Raw genomic sequence first — 24,016 nt, 5'->3', positions numbered from 1 at the left:
CGTTCTCTCCCCATCCCATTCATCTTCCCCAGTGTCATGCCGTTCCCCCCCTCCCCTTCATTTGCCCCCCAGTTTCATGGGCCCCCTTCATTATGTTTCACCTTAATATGTAATGTAATACAAAACAAACACTTACATCACTCACCTTCTATCACTCACCTTCCCTCGTTCCCCCAATGCTCCTCTCTAGTCACATACGCGATGCAGGAGCTGTGAGTTCAGCTCCTGCTTAGCTCCGGACCGGCTTGCGTGTGTAGGCGTGATGCGATGACGTCATCGCGCCTACACACGCAAGCCGGGGCCGGAGCTTTAAAGCAGGAGCTGATCTCACAGCTCCTGCATCGCGTATGTATTTCAGCTCATCGGCGGACGGACGCCGATGAGCTGAAATTGTGACAGGCAAGTGCCGGGGGGCCCCCAGAGGCTCTGTGGGCCCCGGCACTTGCCCGACTATGCCGTGCGCTGACGCCGGCCCTGCATATATTTGTACCAATGAAAGGGTGAACATAGTAGAAGAGCTCGATGTACCGTGCTGCTGAAATATCGTGAATCATTCTGAACATACAGAGTTTGCATATATGAAAAGTAACACATCGGGGCGGCCATGATGGGTATACAGATAATTAGTGCTTACGTGATCATGTGACCATTGCTTTGGCTGCTGGAATAAAGGACACATCCTTCTCTAAGCCAGAGCTGCATTTACACTAGAACATGGAAATTTACTGAAGGAACATCATCTGCATGGGCTTTTGATTAAACTTAGATTTTTCTTTTTGCTCTGAATTAGTTTAGAACAATTATTTTTACTGGGTTTTATTGCTTAAGATGATATCAGACCATACTGTAATTGGCTCATCAGAATATCAATTTGATCTTAGTTGAAGGTCAGCCTTTTCTGCAATTAAGATTTTAGCACTTGCTTTATACCTTGGATGACTCTGGACAACGACCTTACAAGTCTTGACATGAGTAATTCTAAAATAGAGTTTTTTCTTTCTGTTCTTCTTCTTCTTGAAGTTATTTCTGACTTGTCCTCCAGTATCTTCATAATCATTTCTCTTTGTCTTGCTGGTTTCCAAAGGACAACTATTGCTCCACTGAACAGGATCTTGATATCCCTGAATGTCTCCAATGTGTCCTTCACCGTATTTATGACAGCGTACTTACTCACCAGCTCCTTATGGTCATATTACTACAGTGTAAGGTCTGTGTTTTACTTAATCTCCTATATGAACGTGTATAGTATTACATCCATTTCATGGCTGACTGCCATACTTTGCTTCTTCTACTTCATGAAGATCATACCTTCCCGACCTGGAGTTCTCATGAACATTAAGAATAAAATTGGTTCCTTTATCTTACAGTTGATATTGATGGCTGAAACTATATCTGTAGTTGTAAGTTTCCTATCACTACAAAGTCCAGATGAAAAAAACTCAACTATGATTGAAGTTGAAACACAAGAAACGAGAAGACAAAGACTTTACTTTACAAGTATCACCTTGTTTCTCAATGGTCTGCCTTTCATGGTAATCATTCTGACAACTCTCTCCAGCGCTTGGGTCCTCAGAATGTACAACAGCCAGATGAAGAAGAATAATGGGACTTTAGCCAACTCCAACGTGAAGGATTATCGGAGCGCAGTCCAGACAATGACCGGTCTTCTGATCTTCTACCTGTTTGTCATTATTGCTGTAATCATAAGTGCGCTAGAAATATTTCCTGAGAGAAGTGAAGGATACTGGATATGTGTAATGTTTCTGCTCTCATTTCCCACAGGACAATCCATTTTTATTATTTATGGTAACCCAAAACTGAAGCACAACTTGAAGGAGCTATTCTCTGCACTCTCTTGTAGAGACTCGGGAGAGTGACACTTATCTATATAATGCCTGTCTTATTACTTTTACGTCTTATTTCATCTGGTTTTATTTGTTTTCTCATATTTCACATAATATAACACATATTCTCAGAATGTCTAACATATAATAGTGTGAAGATTAGAATCATGCAACGTATGAAAAACATTGTTATCCTTTAAAGTTGAATGCTAGATATAGTGGCTTATTCTTGAAACTGGTATAATATTATATGATAAGATGGGGTCTGTATCCAGGATGGGTGCAAGAAAAACAAAGCTGCCAGAAGACAGCTCCCCAAGGTTACCACGCAGGACCGGGAGTATCTGACTGTATATGGAACTACTTAAACTTTTTCTGTTTGATGGAGATATACCATACCAATCAGAAATGAATATGAGAACTTACGTTGTTGTTATCTCTCTTCCTTTCTCTGCTACTATTTAACCCCCGTGTTTTTAATAAAAAGTGCCTCAGTGCACACTCTCTCACTGATAAGAGAGGTGATAATACCAACATTTTGCATCTGGTATCAATACCTACCTAGCCCTTGGCTCATATCAATTAGGACAATGACAGTTACCCAGGATTATTGATCAATTAGTCATAAACACGGCTTTGACCTTATCAATAGTCCTATTTTTTTTTCCAAATAAGTGATAGTCAATGGAAGAAAAGTAGGAATAAAATTAGAAAGCAACAATACATTATACATCGTACCAGCAAGAAACTTTGACAAAGACTTAAAGGGAGAGATTTATTATAAGGGGAAACGTTGAATTCAGTTTTTCTGGACTCTGCATTGGTATAATTTACCCCAAATTCATCAAATCTGGCATGATATTTGAGAAATATTGGTCTAATCTGTATAAAATCTGTGTGACTTGCTACACTATAAGCCTGTGCTCGGTGTCTCTGTGTTCTTTTCGAGCCATGATTTTATGTTCAAGCAATCTACCAGTACACATAAATAAGAATGCAATACTGTATACGTAAGGTATGGCATGTATATATACAAATGATCCTGGCGCAGGGGCATAGTTACAGGGGGTGCAGATGTAGCAGTCAATACTGATCTAGACCCTGAGGAGCCCCAAACATCCCATTGTTGCAAAAAATATACCAGTACTGTAAATGGCCCAAGGTGGGCAGGAGCTCCATCATAGATTTGAATTGGGGTCCAGGAGCTTCGAGTTACACCTCTGCCTGGAAGTGATGGTGACTTGGTGAGCAAAGTAAGATTAGATGAAAGGGAAACTCAGCTCAATGTAATGTACAGAAAAAAGTGCAAAGGCATTCTGAAGAGGTAGAGTTTGCATATATGAAAATTATGGCAGAGAGCTCATGCATTATGTATTTTGGACTTATATATTCATGCAAACATTAGTTCAGTTGTTGGTATTAGACATGCCAGACAGCTGCATTTAGATGAGACTGGGAGAAAATATACAAAAGGAACATCATCTGGATGCATATTTTTGTTCTATTTAGATTTTTTTTATTCTTTGGCCAATATGAGCAACGGAGCTGAAGATCTGCATTGTCTGAAATGTCTGTGCACCCAGAATGACGTTGGACAACACATCCTTATACGTTTGAAGTATATGGTATAGACTCTTTACTAGTCTCAGCATGACTCATTCTAATGTGGAGATTTTTCTTCCTATTCTTCTTCTTGAAGCTATTACTGACTTGTCCTCCAGTATCTTCATAATCGTTTCTCTTGCTGGTTTCCAAAGGACAACTATTGCTCCACTGAACAGGATCTTGATATCTCTGAATGTCTCCAATGTCTTCTACACCATATTTACGACAGCGTACTTACTCACCAGCTCCATATGGTCATGTTATTACAGTATAAGGTCCGTGTTTTACTTCATCTCCTATATGACCATGTATAGCATTACATCCAGTTCATGCCTGACTGCCACACTTTGCTTCTTCTACTTCATGAAGATCATACCTGCCCGACCTGGAGTTCTCATGAACATTAAGAACAAAATTGATGCCTTGGTCTTACAGTTGATATTGATGGCTGAAACTATATCTGTACTTGGGAGTTTCTTATCGCTACTTCCATCAGTCCAATACTCAAGTGGAATAAACTCAACTATGAATGAAGTCAAAGCAGAGGAAATAATGGGAGAACAGAAATTTTACATGAATTTGATTCTGACTTTCAATGTTCCGCCCATTCTTGTAGTCTTATTGACAACAGTTGTCAGTGCTGGTTTCCTCAGAGTGTACAACAGCCAGATGAAGAAGAATAATGGGACTTTAGCCAACACCAATGTGAAGGATTATCGGAGCGCAGTCCAGACGATGACCGGTCTTCTGATCTTCTATGTGCTTCTTTTTCTTGCTGTAATGTTCAGCACACTAGGAATATTTCCTGAGAGAAGTGTAGGATACTGGCTATGTATAATGTTAATGGTCTCTTTTCCCACAGGACAATCCATTTTTCTTATCTATGGTAATCCGAAACTGAAGCAGAACTTGAGGGATCTATTCACTTCACTCACTTGTAGAGACTCGGGAGAGTGACGCTTGTCTACATAATTCCATGTCTTTTGCTGTTCTTACATATCACATATTTCAGAACATTGCAGAAATAAAAGGGTTAATGTATCTAAAGTCCCATAAGACTCATTGACCTTATTGGATGGCAATATACTGTATGCTGGATGCATTTAGCCCATAAAGATCTGCAATTTGCCTGGATATCTTCTGCGATGTTTACGTGATTTTAGTTATTTGACCTGTCTGTGTATAGAATTGCATTTTGTATGTTTCCTAAGGATCTTCATTAGAGATGAGCAAACTTCTTGGGATTGACCTGGATTTGGCCCCATACGTTCCAAAATTTTCAGGTTCAAACTACATTTTGAGTTTTGTTGTCCACAACCTACTATTATACTCTGGGGTCTTCTTGAACCCCAGAATATAATATGTGATGGAAAAAGAAAGGTACTGGAACATAATAAATACTTAAACTCACCTCTCTCGGATTCCTCCAGGCGTCTGGTTGCCTCTCAGGGTCCTCTTCTAGCCTACTACATGACATCACATGCTACAGGGGACCAATGAGGCCCAAAACGAACTGGGAAACTTAATCTGACCAATATTCTTTGACTCAAATATCATTAGGTTCATCCACCTTTATCTCCTAAAACAACCTCAGTATACACAAGGGACACAGCATGAAATGCGTCGAGACATCACCAGCTCCTGCACTACAACACAGACAGCTGTGAGACACATAGTCTTGTGAGTTCAGCTCTTTGTTCCAACCCTGTCCTGACATGACCAGAAGGAATCCTTCAGGTTCTTTTACTGCATGAAGCCATAAGGATTGTCCTCTAATCTCTTCATTATAGGTTGGATTTCTTTTGCTGGCTACTAGAGATGAGCGAGTAGTACTCGATCGAGTAGTTATTCGATCAAATACTATGGTATTAGAAATACTCGTACTCGATCGAGTACCACTCACTGTTCGAATGTAAAAGTTCGATGCAGAACCAGAATTGATTGGCAGAATGCTATACAGTTGGCCAATCAATGCTGGTTCTTCTCCTACCTTTAGAAGTCTTCTCCGTGCAGCTTCCCCGCAGCGTCTTCCGGCTCTTTATTCACTCTGCCAGGCATCAGGCCTGAGCAGAGCCGATTGCGCATGTCCGTTTGTACTGCGGGCATGCGCAGTTGGCTCTGCCCAGGCCCGATGCCTGGCAGAGTGAATTCAGAGCCAGAAGATGCCACGGGGAAGCTGCACGGAGAAGACTTCTCGGAGGATCCAGCCTGACCCTCACTCGTGGACTTGGTAAGTATAATTTGATCGAACGTTGCCTACCCCTGAAACGAGCATTTTCCCCCCATAGACTATAATAGGGTTCGATATTCGATTCAAGTAGTCGAATATTGAGGGGCTACTCGAAACGAATATCGAACCTCGAACCTCTGGCCAGTAAAATTAACATTCAGATTAAATAATTCTATGTTGATGTATAACTTTTATTCATCACTTTGTATAGTTCTCTATACTAATGTATTATATTTTATTTTACAGTAGACTCACTTTACAATGCTGTTACACTATCCTGTGTTAGTTACTATTGTTACGGTTGTTCTCTTGATATTGTACGCTCTGTGAATAGCCCCTTGTGACACAGTGATGGCTTTTGGGGTCTTTGTAAAATACAAATATTTCTTACATGGAAAATTAAATAAATTAAATGATTTGGCAAAAATATGGGGTTAGGTCTTCTATATTTACGTGCAATGTATCCATCTAGTATGTGATCTTGTACAACGTTACATTACGTTTGGTGTTCCGTACTGGTCTGCTGTATGTGTTATAATTAGAGATGAGCGAGTAGTACTCGATCGAGTAGGTATTCGATCGAATACTACGGAATTCGAAATACTCGTACTCGATCGAGTACCACTCGCTGTTCGAATGTAAAAGTTCGATGCAGAACCAGCATTGATTGGCCGAATGCTATACAGTCAGCCAATCAATTCTGGTTCTTCTCCTACCTTTAGAAGTCTTCTCCGTGCAGCTTCCCCGCGGCGTCTTCCGGCTCTTTATTCACTCTGCCAGGCATCAGGCCTGAGCAGAGCCGATTGCGCATGTCCGTTTGTACTGCGGGCATGTGCAGTTGGCTCTGCCCAGACCCGATGCCTGGCAGAGTGAATTCAGAGCCAGAAGATGCCATGGGGAAGCTGCACGGAGAAGACTTCTCGGAGGATCCAGCCTGACCCTCACTCGTGGACTTGGTAAGTATAATTTGATCAAACGTTGCCTACCCCTGAAACGAGCATTTTCCCCCCATAGAGTATAATAGGATTTGATATTCGATTTGAGTAGTTGAATATTGAGGGGCTACTCGAAACGAATATCTAATATCGAGTATTTAACTACTCGCTCATCTCTAGTGAAATTCATGAATATTGTCCTTATTGTTTACTATCTGCCATTCCTGACTATATCACAGTGACAACCATTGGCAGTGTGAACCCAGATAACAGGGGGTTCTTCAGACTGTGTCTTTGTCACCTATTTACCTGTATAGCTTTCTTCATCTCTATGATCATTGTTGGTTTATTTTTTAATTATTTATTTGTTGGAAAAATGTACAGTCTGGACTCCCTACTAATTTTCATAACTGGCCAAAAATCCATTCTTGCTGGCTCTTGTTACCAGGTCTATAATGGGGGCTTAGTGTTAGCCATTTTACTGCTTAGCACTAGACCAACACCTTAGTAACGTATGCTGTCAGTCAGACAGTAGCTGATACTACATTAATCAAGCAAAGCAAACAGAAACAGATAATTTATTGAAATAACCCCAAACTATACCCTTTTTGACCATTTAATCAAACCTAAAAGCTGGTCTTGACATAGTGCACTGAATCTGATATAACCCGAATGCTGGACAAATCTAAATCGAGGACACGTTCAGCTATGAAGGAGTCCCTGCACTCAAGGAATTATATGCAGTAATATCATAACCGTGATTAATCCCTTATAAATTAGATAGTAACATCATAGCTATTAGGATGACCTGATATTATGTTCAAGCAATCTACTAGTACACATAAAAAGAATACATTAATTTATATGTAAGGTATGGCATGTATATGTACAAATGATCCTGGCGCATGGGAGTAGTTATAGAGGGTGAAGATGTAGCAGTCGATACTGATGTAGACCCTGAGAGACCCCAAACATCCCTCTGTCGCAAAATATATACCACCATTGTAAATGGCACAAGGTGGGCAGGAGCTCCATTACAGATTTGAATTGGGGCCCAGGAGCTTCAAGTTACACCTCTGCCTGGAAGTGATGGTGCAGACTCCCCCTATGCCTCACTATGCAGAAGAGGGCGCTATCATTCTGGACTCACATACAGGGCAGCAGCCCTGGCTCTTACCACCACCAAGCCTGGCTGAGCTACAGAGCCCCGAGAAAAACTGATACCCCCCAACCAAGCATCAGCCATCTGCCAAGCCAAAACCCCCAACATGCCCTGAACAAGGCTCAAATAAAAGGAGTAATTGAGAGAGTACCACTGTGTACCAGTCACTGCAAAGAGACTACACCATGGCCACCTACATGCAGAGAATACACCACCCCAAACACAGACAGACCCTGAGCCGGTACAGACTGAGCGCCCACAGCCTGGAGATGGAGACGGGGCGACACAGGCAGACATACAAGCCACGGGAGAACAGACTGTGCCAGCACTGTGACCAGGGGGCCCTAGAAGACGAGACCCACTTCCTGCTACACTGCAACAAATACTCAGCTGTGAGGGCCGTCTACTTCCAAAGATTCTCTGCCCACATCCCAGACTTCATATCTGCAGACAAGAAGAGGAAACTCTACATCCTACTGGGAGAAGAAGAGGCCACTGTGGAGATCGCTGCCCAATACGTGTCCAGCTGTCACCAAACAAGAGGAAGATGAGACCCCAAGGACTGTTATACTCCAAACCACCCGCTCCACCCCATATAGCGGTCACCAACTAAGAGGAAGATGAAACTCCACGGACTGTTATACCCCCAAATCAATCCCCCCATACCCACCACTCCCCCCCCACACACACTTTACTAGCTTTGGCAATGCCAAATATCTATTTGGACGTGCCAATAAAGCCTGTTTGATTTTATTTGATTTGATTTGGTGAGCAAAGTAAGATTAGCTGAAAGGGAAACTCAGCTCAATGTAATGTACAGAAAAAAGTAAAGGCATTCTGAAGAGGTAGCATTTGCATATATGAAAATGATAGCATCGAGCTCGTGCTGTATGTATTTTATACTTATGTATTCATGTGACCATTGTTTCAGACATGCCAGACAGCTGCATTTAGATGAGACCGGGAGAAAATATACAGAAGGAACATCATCTGGATGCGTATTTTTGTTCTATTTAGATTTTTTTTATTCTCAGGCCAATTTGAGCAATGGAGCTGAAGATCTGCATTGTCTGAAACGTCTGTACAACCACAATGACTTTGGATGACACATCCTTGTATGTTTGAAGTATATGGTATAGACTCCTTACCAGTCTCACCATGGCTGATTCTAATGTGGAGATTTTACTTTCTGTTCTTCTTCTTCTTGAAGCTGTTACTGACTTGTCCTCCAGTATCTTCATAATCATTTCTCTTGCTGGTTTCCAAAGGACAACTATTGCTCCACTGAGCAGGATCTTGATATCTCTGAATGTCTCCAATGTCTTCTACACCATATTTACGACAGCATTCTTGTTCACCAGCTCCATATGGTCATATTATTACAGTATAAGGTCCGTGTTTTACTTCATCTCCTATATGACCATGTATAGCATTACATCCAGTTCATGCCTGACTGCCACACTTTGCTTCTTCTACTTCATGAAGATCATACCTGCCCGACCTGGAGTTCTCATGAACATTAAGAACAAAATTGATGCCTTGGTCTTTCAGTTGATATTGATGGCTGAAACTATATCTGTACTTGGGAGTTTCATATTGCTACTTCCATCAGTCCAATACTCAAGTGGAATAAACTCAACTATGAATGAAGTCAAAGCCGAGGAAATAATGGGAGAACAGAAATTTTACCTGAATATGGTTCTGACTCTCAATGTTCTGCCTATTCTTGTAGTCTTATTGACAACAGTTGTCAGTGCTGGTTTCCTCAGAGTGTACAACAGCCAGATGAAGAAGAATAATGGGACTTTAGCCAACACCAATGTGAAGGATTATCGGAGCGCAGTCCAGACGATGACCGGTCTTCTGATCTTCTATGTGCTTCTTATTCTTGCTCTAATGTTTAGTACACTAGGAATATTTCCTGAGAGAAGTGTAGGATATTGGCTATGTATAATGTTACTGCTCTTCTTTCCCACAGGACAATCCATTTTTCTTATCTATGGTAACCCAAAACTGAAGCAGAAATTGAGGGATCTATTCACTTCACTCACTTGTAGAGACTCGGGAGAGTGACACTTGTCTACGTAATTCCATGTCTTTTGCTGTTCTTACATATCACATATTTCACTATATATATATATATATATATATATATATATATATATATATATGTCTTTGTTGACAATCTTTATTAGAGATGAGAAAACTTCTTGGGATCAAACTGGATTTGGCCCCGTACGTTCCAAAACTTTCAGGTTCAAATTACATTTTGAGTTTCATTGTCCACAACCTACTATTATACTCTGGGGTCTTCTTGAACCCGAGAATATAATATGTGAAGGAACGGGAGAGGTTCTACAACATAATAAGTGCCTATACTTACCTTCTCTCATCTCCTGGATTCCTACAGGCATCTTGTTGTCTCTCACAGACGACTGGGGCCCTAAATGGACTGGGAAACTTAATCTGACAAATATCATAAGGGTCATCCACCTTTATCTCCTAAACCAACCTCAGTATACACAAGAGACACAGCATGAAATGTGGCGAGCCATCTCGAGCTCCTGCACTACAACACAGACAGCTGTGAGACACATAGTGGAGTTGAGTTTCTTGTTCCAACCTTCTCCTAACATGACTAATCTCACTATAGGGATCCTTCTGGTTCTTTTACTACTTGAGGCCATGATTGGATTGTCCACTAATCTCTTCATTATAGGTTGGATTTCTTTTGCTGGCTACCAGAAAAAAAGATCTGGCCACTAAAAGTAACATTCAGATTGAATATTTCTATCTTGATGTATTACTTTTATTCATCACTTTGTATAGTTCTCTATGTTGAGGTCTTATATTTTATTTTACAGTAGGCTCTTGCACATTGCAATGCTGTTGCAATATCCTGTGTTAGTTACTATTGTTACTGTTGTTTTCTTGATATTGTACGCTCTGTGATAAGTCCCTTGTGACACAGTGATTTAAGGGTTCTTTGTAACATGCAAATATTTCATACATGTAAAAATTAATTAATTAATTAATTAATTAATTAAAAGATTTGGCAATAAATGGCTCAAGTCTTCAATGTTTATGTGTAATGCAACCATCTAATATATGACCTTGTACATGTTAGGTTTGTTGCTCAGTGCTGATACACTGTATGTGTCTTCTGTAATAATCCCTTCAGTCTGTAGGGATGATTCTATGACTACATCCGAAATGAAGGTAGAGATCAAGTCTTAAAATGTAAAATTCATGAATATTGTCTTTATTGTCTTCTATCTGCTGTTCCTGACTATATCATAGTGACAACCACTGGCAGTGCGAACCCACATAACAGGGGTTTCTTCAGACTGTGTCTGTCACTTATATATCTGTATACCTGTCTTCAGCTCTCTGATCATTGTTTCCAATGTTAAAAGGAACTGTAATATGCATATTCATATGATAGTGCCCTGAGTATAAGTGTCACGTTAAGATTATTCTCACCTAATAAAATACTGAATCTTCAAGACAGTTGTTTTAATTTTTCCAATATCATTTGTCTGACAAATTCACTTGTTTGTTTGGGCATTACATTGACTTATGGCTGACTGATGCTGTTGTTCTCTCATACCATGACTATGGCTAGCTTTGTCAACTTTTTTTTTACTCATTGCATATATATCTTATCTCATATATCTGTTCTTTATACACGACCAAACACCTGAACTGATCTTCACCAAATTTAGCACGCAGACACATCAGGTGTCCAGAAAGGTTTTAGACTGGAACTCTACTATCTAGGACATACTGTTCCTGAGATACAGTATTCCCAAAAAATAACCTGCATTAGCCAATACAAGTTTGCAAGTCTTTCACTCATATTCCAACTGCCAAAGACACGGTCACATGTCACTTATCAGCCAATAGAAACTCATAGGCATTTAGTCTTCACATACACACAGCTTTACTCTAGGTTTCCATAACACCTCAGCCCTTGTTTTTCACTGCTGTAGATGTGCTTTAAAAGGGCAGGGTGTTGTGGATGACACTGGTACACAAGGTAACATAAACATAGTTTTAGGGCCCCTTCACACTACTGATATGCTGCCTGATTCTGAACGTTAAAACACGGTCAGAATCAGCGCGTATAAAGCAGATCTCATTCATTTCAATGGGGAGCCAGCATACGAGCGCTTCCTATTGAAATGAATGGGCTGCTTTTTACTCTACGAGCGCTCCCATTGAAGTGAATTGGAAGCGCTCACGTGTACGGCTCGCCGTGTGAAGGGGCCCGGCACTCGGCTCAGTCCAAGCCATTCCAGTCCATTCACTTCAATGGGAGCGCTCGTAGAGTAAAAAGCAGCCCATTCATTTCAATGGGGAGCACTCATATGCCAGCTCCCCATTGAAATGAATGGGATCTGCTTTATACGCGCTGATTCTGAGCGTGTTTTAACGTTCAGAATCAGGCAGCGTATCAGTAGTGTGAAGGGCCTCTCACTCCAAGTTTCCATAACCACCGATCACAGTTTTTTTTTTACTGATATCCACACTGAGATATACATGATCACTAGAGATGAGCGAACACTAAAATGTTCGAGGTTCGAAATCCAATTCGAACAGCCGCACACTGTTCAAACGGGTTTCGAACCCCATTATAGTCTATATAACATTCTGCCAATCAACGCTGGTTCTGGATCGAATCCTAACTTCGAACAGCTAGTAGTGTTCGATCGAGTACGAGTATTTCGAATGCCATAGTATTCGATCGAATACCTACTCGATCGAATACTACTCGCTCATCTATTAATGATCACATCACTCTTATGGACCAATGGAAACTGGCAGGTTCTTTATTCTTAACATACACACAGCTTTACTCCAGGTTTCATAGCAAGCAAGATATTTATGACCTGTATTAGTCAATAGCTGTTTGTAGGTCCTTAAATATTCAGTCATATGATGTGTATCAGCCAATATAAGTTCACATTTCATATTACATTTCCATAACAACACATCCATAAATAGATTGTACCTATACTGGACTGCCATACTGGATGTCAGTATTCTCATAAATTGAAAAGTATTTAAACTACAGTTGAACGCAAGACTCCTGCGGCAAAACCATGGCTGCTGCACAAGCTAATCAAACTCTCAGCAGACCTAAGCCCGTCTCCAATCTGACAAGTCATGTCACATAAAACAGCAAACTGCTAAAACTCCCCAGCAGACCAAAAACCTTGTCCAATCTGACAAGGCATGTCACAGACAACAGCGACAAAATAAACCAATGCAAAATTGGCCAATTCTCATGGGGCCACTACACAAACAAAAAATGAAATGTACCTGATGGGTAAATATCAGTTTTTACTTCAGTTTTCTTTCAAAATTTCTTGTTGTTTGTCTTTTGCATCTTCCATGTGTTACTATACACTTCAGGTTACTCGCTGCTGTTCTCAGTAGGGGTGTAACTATCGTGGTAGCAGTGGTAGCGGTTGCCACAGGGCCCAGGACATTAGGGTGCCCGACAAGAGCTGCAGTTTTTAAAAAAAAAACAAAAACCAACAGGTAGTTATACTCAGGGATCTTTTCAGACCCCCGAGTATAATGATCAGAGGCCCAGGAGAGGTGAGGGAGCATTAAAAAAAAAAAACAGTGTTATTTAACTCTCCGGGCTCTGGGAAGGCTTCAGGCCTACTTGTATGATGTCTCTTACATCACATGGCCTGGGGCCTGCGTTCTTATGTGTCGTGACACAGGCCTGGGTCAAGTCATGCCCTGTACGTCATTGAAGATGGCTGACATCAGCAGGGACTGCACTGGAGCCAGGGATAGGTAAGTAACAATGTTTTTTCTGTTTGTATCCTCCCTTGTGAGTATAATAATTGTTCATGGGTGTCCACATTGGGGCATAATACTGTTTGCAGGGGCCACTATGGAGCATAATGGTGTGTGCGGTCGGGGTTTTCAGCGTCGGTTGAGGGAAGGAGGAGCTATGTCAAAAGTTCGCCACGGGGCCCAGCCATTTTCAGTTACACTACTGTTTCTCAGCAAACTCTGCTGGAGAAGATCTGAGTTGCGACCAGTCCACTCCTCTGCTAGGTATGGTGTGCTTTGTGTAACCCCACTATTACTGTGTAGAAATACAGAGATAGAGTATTCTGATGGGAAATTCACATACAAGGGTCTTAGACAGGACAAGGGAATGACATTCAGAAACCCCAATAACAGTATGTAGAGAGTTGGCTGCTACCCCTCTAACCTTGGTCCCTTCATCGGCACCCTTCATCCCCCAATGCCTGGTTACTAATAAGTGCTCTGTGACACAGTCTGTATTATCACAAATGATAAAGTCATGATGTAGCTGTGTGCTGTCACACAATACTGTGCGCATATGGTTAGCAAAGGAGACAGTCAAAAAGGAGAGGGGAGGGTGGAGCTGAAGCTGAAGCTGTGCAGATGAAATGAAAACAGAGAAGAAATCATGTGACCAGTGCAAGAGAACACCAGTGAGCCATACTGTATGTGTGAGCATAGAAGTAAATGGGAATTGGAAATAATGGTTGGTCCCTCTTGGTCACAAGCCCCTTCACACGGAGTAAACGCGCCGCGCATTGTGGCGCGTTTACGGCGCGTGTACGCCGCGCGAAAACGGGGCGTTATCGCGGCGTAATCGCGCACCGTAAAAAAACGCGGCGTACACGCGCCGTAAACGCGCCACAATGCGCGGCGTGTTTACTCCGTGTGAAGGGGCCCTTAGGCAGCCATTTTTAATTTTTTTTACTACACAACAATGTGTCAGGGTGTAGGGACTCCTTCAAGGGTAACTGTTGTTTTACTTTTTTTTTTACTATTGCATAATATACTTTATTAACCTATTTATATCATTTTAGCAGAAAATAGGCTCCAAAGTTATCCCTAACAATACTGTAACTTTGTGTTACTTTTGGCAGGGAAAGTTATACATGTCCCCTGTATACTGCCAGTATGTACAGATATAGCATCTGCCAAAAGGGGGGAGGTTTGTTCAAATATCTATATCACCAGTTTTATACCACATATAACAGAGTACTAGTCTAAGATAGGAGCCATATCACCCAGTCAGACCTTTTACAGACTTTTGCATTTTAATACCTATCATGTCCATCTTGTCACAGTCTCTTACAAGGTGATGAATAGATTCAAATCTTCTTGACGAAAAGTACCCGAAGTCACATCAACAAAGCGAAATTTAAGAAAGTTGCAAATACACAAATTTATTTTGCAAATCATTGTCTTTGGTGTGTGCAAGCGAGCGAGCAAAATACACAAAGAAAACAGCAATGTAATACTTCATGGGATTTGGCCTATGTTATAGACACCAGCTGAAGGTAAATGAGATCTCCAGGTTTGCATAACAGCCCAAGAAGAGATCTCAGCTCCACCAGCAATTCTTTGAATCGAAAGGAAACTTTTCTTTTTTCATTTAAGTTATAGAAAACATGATTTTGATAACTTTTGAAACCTCATGGATATCTGATAGTGTAATATTATATTTATAAGTGATGAGTCCTAGATATCTCCAAATACAGAAATCCAGCTCTTATCTAGGGTTGAGCAAATCTTGAGATTTCAGGATCGATTTTAAAATCCGATTTCCGATCATTTCCCAGCCAATCCCGATCGTGAAATTTGCTCGATCGATAATCGGGATCTGATCTTTTCCGATCCCGATCCTCAACCCTAGCCAATGCTTCTCTATGGGAAAAGTCACTTTTAGGGTTGAGCCGATCTTGAGATAACCTTCAACCTCAATCCCAGTGGAGAAGATCGGGATCGGAATTCCGATCGCGATCGTGAAATTTACTCGATCGCCCATCGGAATCCAATCTTTTCCGATCCCAATCGCTTAACCCTACTCTTATCCCAAAAGCTAATGGGCAAATGGAAATATAGTACATGCCATGGAGTGATGAAGTGAAAAGAAATTAGGATTGGGTCCTCGTACCTTACTTCCTTACCTTGCCTCTTGGCTGGACTTTATGTGTAGATAAAAAGGGTTAAAAAAAAAAAGTACAGGCTGCTTATACAATAAGTAGTTCCCTTCCTCAGGCACAAACCCCTGTAGAAAATAGACTGCTATTAAATCACATAGCTATATTACTATTGTTTTTCTTTTTTTTAATTGTGTTTTATGGAATGAATAGTCTGCCTTTCTCGAAAACAACAATATTGCAAGTTATGGATTTTAGATTTTAAGGACACATTGATCCAGGGTTTTAGACTGACTGCCAGATTGGAATCGGGAAGGAATTTTTTGCCCCTGAAATGGGGTAATTGGCATAATCTTCATGGGGTTTTTTGCCTTCGGGTCCATTCACATGGAGGAAAATGGTAAGGAATTTGGTGTGGAATTTCAGCGCAGCGCAGAAAAAGGTACCCATTGAAGTCAATGGGAGGTTTTTTTTTCAGCGCTGAAATTCCACACCAAATTCCTCACCATTTTCCTCTGTGTGAATGGACCCTTCCTCTGGATCAACACTGTAGGGGACTGTAGGGTTATAGGTTGGACTTGATGGACTGATGCCTCCATACACCCTCATCTACTATGTAAATATGTAACTATTGTAGCTTTTTTATTACACTCAGAATACCACATGGGGAATCCCTAGTGGACGGACAGTGAACTGGGGATGCAGTTGGGGATTTGGGAGCGGTATCGTACTTTGGAGCAGAGTTGCGCCTGAGCTAGCACAGCTGAATCGGGCAACAATTAACTTACTTTTCCTACCATTTCTCCTCCCCATTCTCCCAATACAGGGAGTGTCCCGATGTGAATTATATTTCACCAATGTCCAGGTATTTTGCCACAATATATACAGTTTTCTAAGACAATACTCTTTTGTGATATTGTATGTACAAAGTGATTTTCTATATGCACCTTGTATGGAATCCTTGTACATATGCTGACAACACATTGTATGGAATCCATGACATGGCATCACAGAACAAGGGGAAAGACCTAGAGCACCAGACACCTTGAGGAGGCCCTGAGGAGTTAAAGGAAGGTGTGGATAAATGTTTTTTTTTTTTGTCCCCTCCCCTGGGCCTCCAGCCTCACCTCCCCTGAAAAGAACCCAGAGTGCAATAATTTACAGGTGGCGGCCAGTTTAGTTTGTCCTAGATGAATTTGGAATATTTGGGCTGAATCCCACCTTTACCCATGACTGGTGGAATATGGGGAACTGAGCATATAACATGGGGTATGCCTGTCAATAATTTTTGTTTCCCTCAGAGATAGGCGAAATATGTCACAAATTCTCTATAAATTCATCATATAAATGGACCCAACATGAAAGATATGGAACGTTCCTTGTTTCTACCTATCCGCAGGTGGTGGATTTGCATATTCAAAGCCAAAGCCATTTTGCTGGTAGCTGCGTCACATTCCAGGCCACCCCACATTATCAGTCTCTCAGTACTAAGCCAGACCATACCCAAGCTTCATGTTTATTCACTTTCTGCCTATGAAGAATTTTTTCCCCCTAGGTGTCCAGGAAATCTGTAAAATTTACGGTGTTGGCAGACCCTCAAGAGTGGAGTCTCAGAAGTTCTGTCACTCATGGCTACTAATATGGGAAGCCCAACATTTATAATAGCTCTTTCAGTTCTGTCACTTGAGGTATTTGTGTCCATTATCGTCAATCTGTTTATCGCAGTCTTCATCCTACGCGATTGGAAGAGAAAAAGAGCCTTAAAATCTAGAGATAAAATCCAGGTGGCTTTACATGTCTCCGGTGCACTTTTCATGACTGTGTCAATTTTTAACTTGTTCTCTGACATCTTGAAGGCTGAATTTTTACAATCCTGGTTTTCCAAAAACATAGTCAACCTATTCTCTATCTACTGCATCTGCTACAGCTCATGGCTCACTGTTGTCCTCTGCTTCTTCTATTTCATTAAAGTTGTGAACGCCCAATGGGGTTTTCTTGTCTGGGTGAAGATGAAGATCAGCTCTATTGTCCCCTGGCAGATTTTGGTTGTAGAATTGGTATCTCTGGGTAGTTGCCTCCTAAGCTTGTTTTTTTACAGATCTTCTCAAGTTCTTCCCGTCAATATCTCAATTTTACAACCATCCAATGAGTCTTTGGAGACAATTCTATACAATTCAGTTGTGGGTGATAGTATTTTTGTGTTGATCTGTGTGCCCTTTGTGTTCTCTTTTTTTGCTACCACCCTTACTGTTAGCTTCCTGAAGCTTCATGTCCAGAAGATGAAGGATGCAATGACTTCAGGTGGCATCAACTTGACATTGTATAAGCATGTTATTCATAAAATGCTGCGCTTTCTGCTTCTGTATTCTGTATTTTATCTCTCCATGTTTATATACCACTGCTCTGTTTTTGTCCCTTATAGCCCTGGGTACTGGATCAATCTGATATTGATATTCTTGTTTAACCCAACTCAAGCTTTTCTGCACATTCTTGATAATCCCAAAATGAGGAGCTCACTAAAGGAGATGTTAGGAATAATTTATACTAAAGCTTTCAATTTCTGCAAACCTTGAACATTTTGTCAAGATCTCATCAAAACTTAATGGGGTAGCCCAGTAGTAAGGGTTTTATGGTCTATTCCTAAGATAGGCCATAAATACCATATTGGTGGGGCTGACAGCTGGTCCCACGATAGTCATCTGTATGGAACCACTTCTAGTGCCTGCCCTATTCATAACACAGAGCTGTAAGCAGAAAGCTCCTTCCTCTGTATAGAATATGGGTGCCATTACTGCAGCTCAGGTCCAACTGACTTTAATGGGAGTGGAGGTGCGGTACTGACACTTGGCCACTATAGAGGATAGAGCTGGAAGCTGCTCAGTATAGCTTATCCATGTGGGGCTTGCTATAGTTCCCCAACAGATCAGATATTTATGACCTAAGCTGTTTGGTGCAACGAAGGTATCACCATTGCTCTCATCACACCAAAGATCTACTTCTCTGCTATGATTGACAAGACCAGGCAATATACATGTGAATCATAGTAGGGAGAGAAGGATAGAGAGACTTGGTTTCGGAAAACATACTTCTTTGGTGCAACGAGAGCAATGGTGATGCCATCGTTGCACCAAACAACGATGCATTAGTAGAGATGAGCGAACAGTAAAATGTTCGAGATTCGATATTCGTTTCGAGTAGCCCCTCAATATTCGACTACTCAAATAGAATATCGAACCCTATTATAGTCTATGGGGGGAAAATGCTCGTTTCAGGGGTAGGCAACATTCGATCAAATTACACTTACCAAGTCCACGAGTGAGGATCGGGCTGGATCATCCGAGAAGTCTTCTCCGTGCAGCTTCCCTGCGGCATCTTCCGGCTCTGAATTCACTCTGCCAGGCATCGGGCTTGGGCAGAGCCGACTGCACTTGTCTGCACTACAAACGGGCATGCGCAGTCGGCTCTGCCCAGGCCCGATACCTGGCAGAGTGAATTCAGAGCCGGAAGACGCCGCGGGGACGCTGCACGGAGAAGACTTCTAAAGGTAGGAGAAGAACCAGCGTTGATTGGCCGACTGTATAGCATTCGGCCAATCAATGCTGGTTCTTCCATGAAACTTTTCCATTCGAATAGCGAGTGGTACTCGATCGAGTACGAGTATTTCGAATACCTACTCGATCGAATACTACTTGCTCATCTCTATTCATTAGCATATCAGAAAAAACTTAACATCTCAGCAATGGAGGGTTTTATCGGAATTCAGAAAAGAAAAAAAAAAAATGAATGTGAACCCCAGCTAACTGACTGTGCTCATAGCTTAATAGGGGCCATTCTGGTAACAGGATCCCTTTAAATGTCAAGTTAAATTTTGCTACATTGATATAAATTGATGGGTTTATGGGGTTTTTTTGTTTGTTTTTTTCTGCAACCACGTAATTATCCGATTTGCAAAAGAAAGAACCATCACTAGACAAGTATTTACATAATGACAAGAGGTAGTAAAAGTCCCGGCCCCGCTTTCAGGTTTGCATATAGTAAAACGCCAGGCTTTAGAGTTAATGACAGAACAGAAGCCACAAGAAGGATTTCATCCACTTCTATGTTCATACAACATTTGGATGTAACCTGAAAGCATCCTTGTGTCATCTGGTGAGGAATTTGAAAAGTCTGAAGGTTCGTCGGTACAGGAGTTACAAGCAAACCCATCATCATGAGTGTGGTCCCTCTCAGCCCAGCCGATATCATATGTATGGTATTCATATTATTTGAAGCCTTTGTTTCTATAGTCATCCATATGTTCATCATGTTTTGCCTCCTGAATGATTATTACCTAAAGAAAAAATTTACATCGGTCCAGAAAATGCACATTTTGCTAAATATATCTGGTACCCTCTTCATCGTTGTGTCTACCTTGCATGTTATCTCCAACAACCTGCAGCCGGAGTTCTTCAGTACAACGTACTACAATGTTGTATTCACCTTACTCCTCATAAACTCCTTGTGCTCCAGCTCATGGCTCACTGCCGTCCTTTGCTTCTACTATTTCATCAAGATTGTCAATGTCCAAAGGGGCTTCCTTGGTTGGATGAAGAAGAAGATAAGTTCTGTTGTCCACTGGCTGATCGTGGTGGTGATGGTCTTCTCCTTTTTCAACAGTTTAACCAGTTTATTCCTTTACACTTCCCATCACTTGCCTCCTACAAACAGCTCGGTCCTTTTGTCTACTTCCGTGACTTCAGAACAAACTAGTATAAATGATGTTATTGCAAAATTTATCTTGTTAATGATCTTTATACCCCTCGTAAGTACAGAACTAGCCACCCTCTTAACTGTTGGCTTCTTGAAGATTCATAGTCATAAGATGAAGAGCACAAAGACTTCTGGAGAATCCAGCCTGACATTGTATAAAGAAGTTGTCTATAAGATGATTCGCTTCTTAGTGCTGTATTCTGTCTATTATCTGATTATATTTCTTTATTATTTCTCAGTTTTTCCCATCCATAGTGCTGGATACTATATAAACCTGATGCTAATGTTCTCGTTCACACCAGTACAATTTGTTGTGCACACTCTTGACAACCACAATCTGAGGAACACTTGGAAGGAGATGATAGGCTGTATAAGACGATGCCTCGAATAAGATTATTATTATTGTTTATTTATATAGCACCATTAATTCCATGGTGCTTTACATTTGGGGGTTATATACAATATACAAATTAAACAGGTAGATATAATACTAACAGTGACCGACTGGCATGGTGGGGTGGAGGGCCCTTCCCGCGAGGGCTTATAAAAGATATCATCAATATAGTGAAGCTATGACAGAGGTTTTATCAAGAAAGTAGTAGTAATCTCAATAATGAAATATCATAGACACATTCTGAGAGTGTATAAGATAACATTAGATATAGAATATGTAGATGAACTGTTAGGGGGCTAGTCAGGGGTTAATCTCTGTATGTCTGGATTCTGTGGTTTGGGAGGGGTTTTCTCTGAGATTCTGCCCCTGGTTTGCTATTTAAGCTGGGTTCTGGCACCAGTCCAATGCTGGTTGTACACTGTGACTTGTTGTCCTAATGTCAGTTTAGTCCTGTTAGGGTAAGTTCACACGGGTTTTTATGGTCCGGATTTTGACGCGGAATCTGCCTAAGAATCCGGCTCCAAAAACGCCTCCCGTTAACTAATGGGAGCCATTCACTTAGGCGAGCTGCCCTATCTTGACGCCGATTCCCCTCCCAACTAGGCCCATTCATTTGGGTCTAATCCGGAGCAGAATGCCACAACTGACACAAGTCGCGGCTAGCCTTTTTTTGGACCGGATTCAGAGTGTGGACTCAGCTTTACCTTGCTTTGTCTGTTTAGGCTCTGGCCTACTGTGATAGTGTTTTTGTAGTGGTATTTGTTGGTGTCTGGGTTCTGTGTCACTTTGTTTCTGTTAGGGTGAACTCTGAGGGTTTCTATTTAGGCTCCTGTGAGGTGTCCTCTCATCAGAGGAAAACTCTGGCACTAGGTAGGCTCAGTCAGGGTGAGTGATGATCCTGATGTTATCCATCTGCCCATTTTGTGTAGGTTTACCTTTATTTTTCCTGCTTTTGTTTACTTTCTAAATAAACCAGTTTATTTCTCATGTACATTTGTTATGACTTTGTTCGGAGACAACAAAACCTAAACAACCTGTGGGATAGATGATAAAGTGGTAATACAGATAAGTGAATCAATTCATAATGAATCAGAGAGTTGCAGAACATACACGATGTGGCTTTCTGCTAGTGCTTAGTGGGTTGGACACTAACACCACCACCACTACGAGTATGCGAGACCAATGCTACATACCCGTAATGAGTCCGTGAGCTTGGGTGATGCGGAAAATAAACAAACACTGGCCCTCACCAAACCTCACCTCAACCTCCTTCCTTGAATGTGATGTCCAATCCTTCCTCACACCATTTTCTGACCTCTTCCGGCCCCTTGGGTGATATCACTAGAACTAAGGGACTAGCAAGGAATGTAATTGTAATTGAAATGTAAATTTCAATTAAAAAAAAAAACAAAAAACAATGTGCTACCAATTCTGTGGAATAAAACTATTCCACTATTCTTTCTACTTTGGAGGAAAGGTCTTACACATCAGATTTATCCTCTGTCCATGCCCGGTGGCTTTATTTGGGGAATTCCTGGTTTTAATCCCAAATGTATTTTCCCTATGAAAAATTATGGGATAATCCATAGCAGCATGGTTATACTTTCACTTCTTTGATTTTCAGATTTGATTGTTCTTACCTAGACCTTTAATTACTCTGCTTTTAACCACTTTGGTAGGCCCGATTAGAAAGCCTAAGCCTACAGACCAATTCTACACAGGACAGGCAAAAAAAAAAAGTCTTTCTCATGGTCCTCTGCCTCTATTAGAGTTCTCCCTGTCAGGTCTTAAAACTAGAAGGCATAGAACTGCTGTGTGACTATGCCTCTCACTTAAATACACTTGAGATTCTGCACACAGCACAAATACAGATAGTATAGACTGATAATGTCAATTGGGGAGAGACATTTGAAGCAGCATATCACAGAAATACACTGAATATTCTGCACACAGAATAGGGGTTATATAGATAGGTAGTTTCAGCTAGATGAGATAAATTTGAAGCTGTATCTCTTAGGATACACTGGTGATTCTGCACACAGCACACACAGATAATCTAGACAGACAGTGAGAATTAGGGGAGAGTATGGTGATTTTTTTTCTCATAGGATACACTGGATATTCTGCACACAGAACACACAGATAATAAAGACAAGCAGTGGGAGTCAAGGGAGTTTTATAGCACTGCAGCTAATGACTATATGGGCTCACCAAGTATATCACTGCACTTCTGTTCTAAATAATGTAAAAATGTACAGTATGCAGGTAAGTGAACCGGGATGAAAAAAACTGCACGGCCAGAATATTACTGGTAAGCAGCATAAAGATTTACCTGTACAGGTTGTGCCTTGTGACATTAGTTTAGTATCTATAGAGTCTATCCTTCAATACGTAACTTTCTATAGTTAAGTATTCAACAATGCTAAAAATTGTTACAGCATCCAACGAGAGATAAATTGAAAATATATATATTTTTAATTATTTTCTATTTATTTCTCGTTGGATTCTGTAAAAAAATTTTTTATCAATGTTGAATACTTGTTATACTGTTCCATTGAGTCTGGGGGGCACCACGTTATACCCTTCAATACCCCTTCAAGACAAAGATCAGGATGTGGGTGAGCTGAGAGACTCAACCTGGAGTGAAAAATATTGCAGGTTGAATTTGAGAGCTCGTATTGGGTGTCACATTTGCTCATGGCTCATTTTGCATCATTTGCATTGATGAAAATCAAAATCCATTTCCATCCTGTTTATATTCCAATGACTTGTGTATAATTCTATGTAACACATGATGATAATGCAGAAGGATCACATCCAAGGCATCAATAAGATTGGAGATCTCGAGGCCTGGACTAGTCAGATACTTGTAATTCTAATGAGATATTGCAATGGAGTCTAGAGACGCCTCCTTATTATTTATAGTTATCCTCAGCTTATGTTTTGGGGTTCCCTCCAATCTCATTATCATTGTGAGCAGTTTCCATCATGTTGTCAGGCAGAAGAAACCAGTGGATCTGATCTTCTTTCTGCTGGGACTGTCCAATTTCGTTCTGCAATGTTTGCAGTCATCCATCTATCTAGTCTATGTTTTCTTCAGTCTTTCTATATTAAGTAACATTGACTCATTTTCTTATCTGTACAT

The 24,016-nt window shown here is 41.0% G+C and overlaps 2 protein-coding genes across 2 annotated transcripts; both read left to right on the top strand.

Moving 5' to 3' along the window:
* The first annotated feature begins 935 nt into the window (after positions 1–935).
* LOC142217200 (taste receptor type 2 member 40-like) lies at positions 936–1,877 on the top strand. The gene has a single exon (XM_075285389.1). The coding sequence runs from the start codon at positions 936–938 to the stop codon at positions 1,875–1,877; it is 942 nt and encodes a 313-aa protein (XP_075141490.1).
* Positions 1,878–19,938: 18,061 nt separating this feature from the next.
* On the top strand, positions 19,939–20,868 carry LOC142217199 (taste receptor type 2 member 39-like). Its single transcript, XM_075285388.1, has one exon. It carries the CDS (start codon positions 19,939–19,941, stop codon positions 20,866–20,868), a length of 930 nt encoding a protein of 309 aa, XP_075141489.1.
* The last annotated feature ends 3,148 nt before the right edge of the window (positions 20,869–24,016 follow it).

The sequence above is a fragment of the Leptodactylus fuscus genome, chromosome 8 (genome assembly GCF_031893055.1).
Source record: "Leptodactylus fuscus isolate aLepFus1 chromosome 8, aLepFus1.hap2, whole genome shotgun sequence".
NCBI lineage: Eukaryota > Metazoa > Chordata > Amphibia > Anura > Leptodactylidae > Leptodactylus > Leptodactylus fuscus.
Note: the sequence above shows the minus strand (reverse complement) of the source record. Positions and strands in the feature narration are given on the sequence as shown.

Coding starts and splice junctions, on each gene's coding strand:
- LOC142217200 (XM_075285389.1), top strand. CDS start 936: ATGACTCTGGACAACGACCTTACAAGTCTTGACATGAGTAATTCTAAA.
- LOC142217199 (XM_075285388.1), top strand. CDS start 19,939: ATGAGTGTGGTCCCTCTCAGCCCAGCCGATATCATATGTATGGTATTC.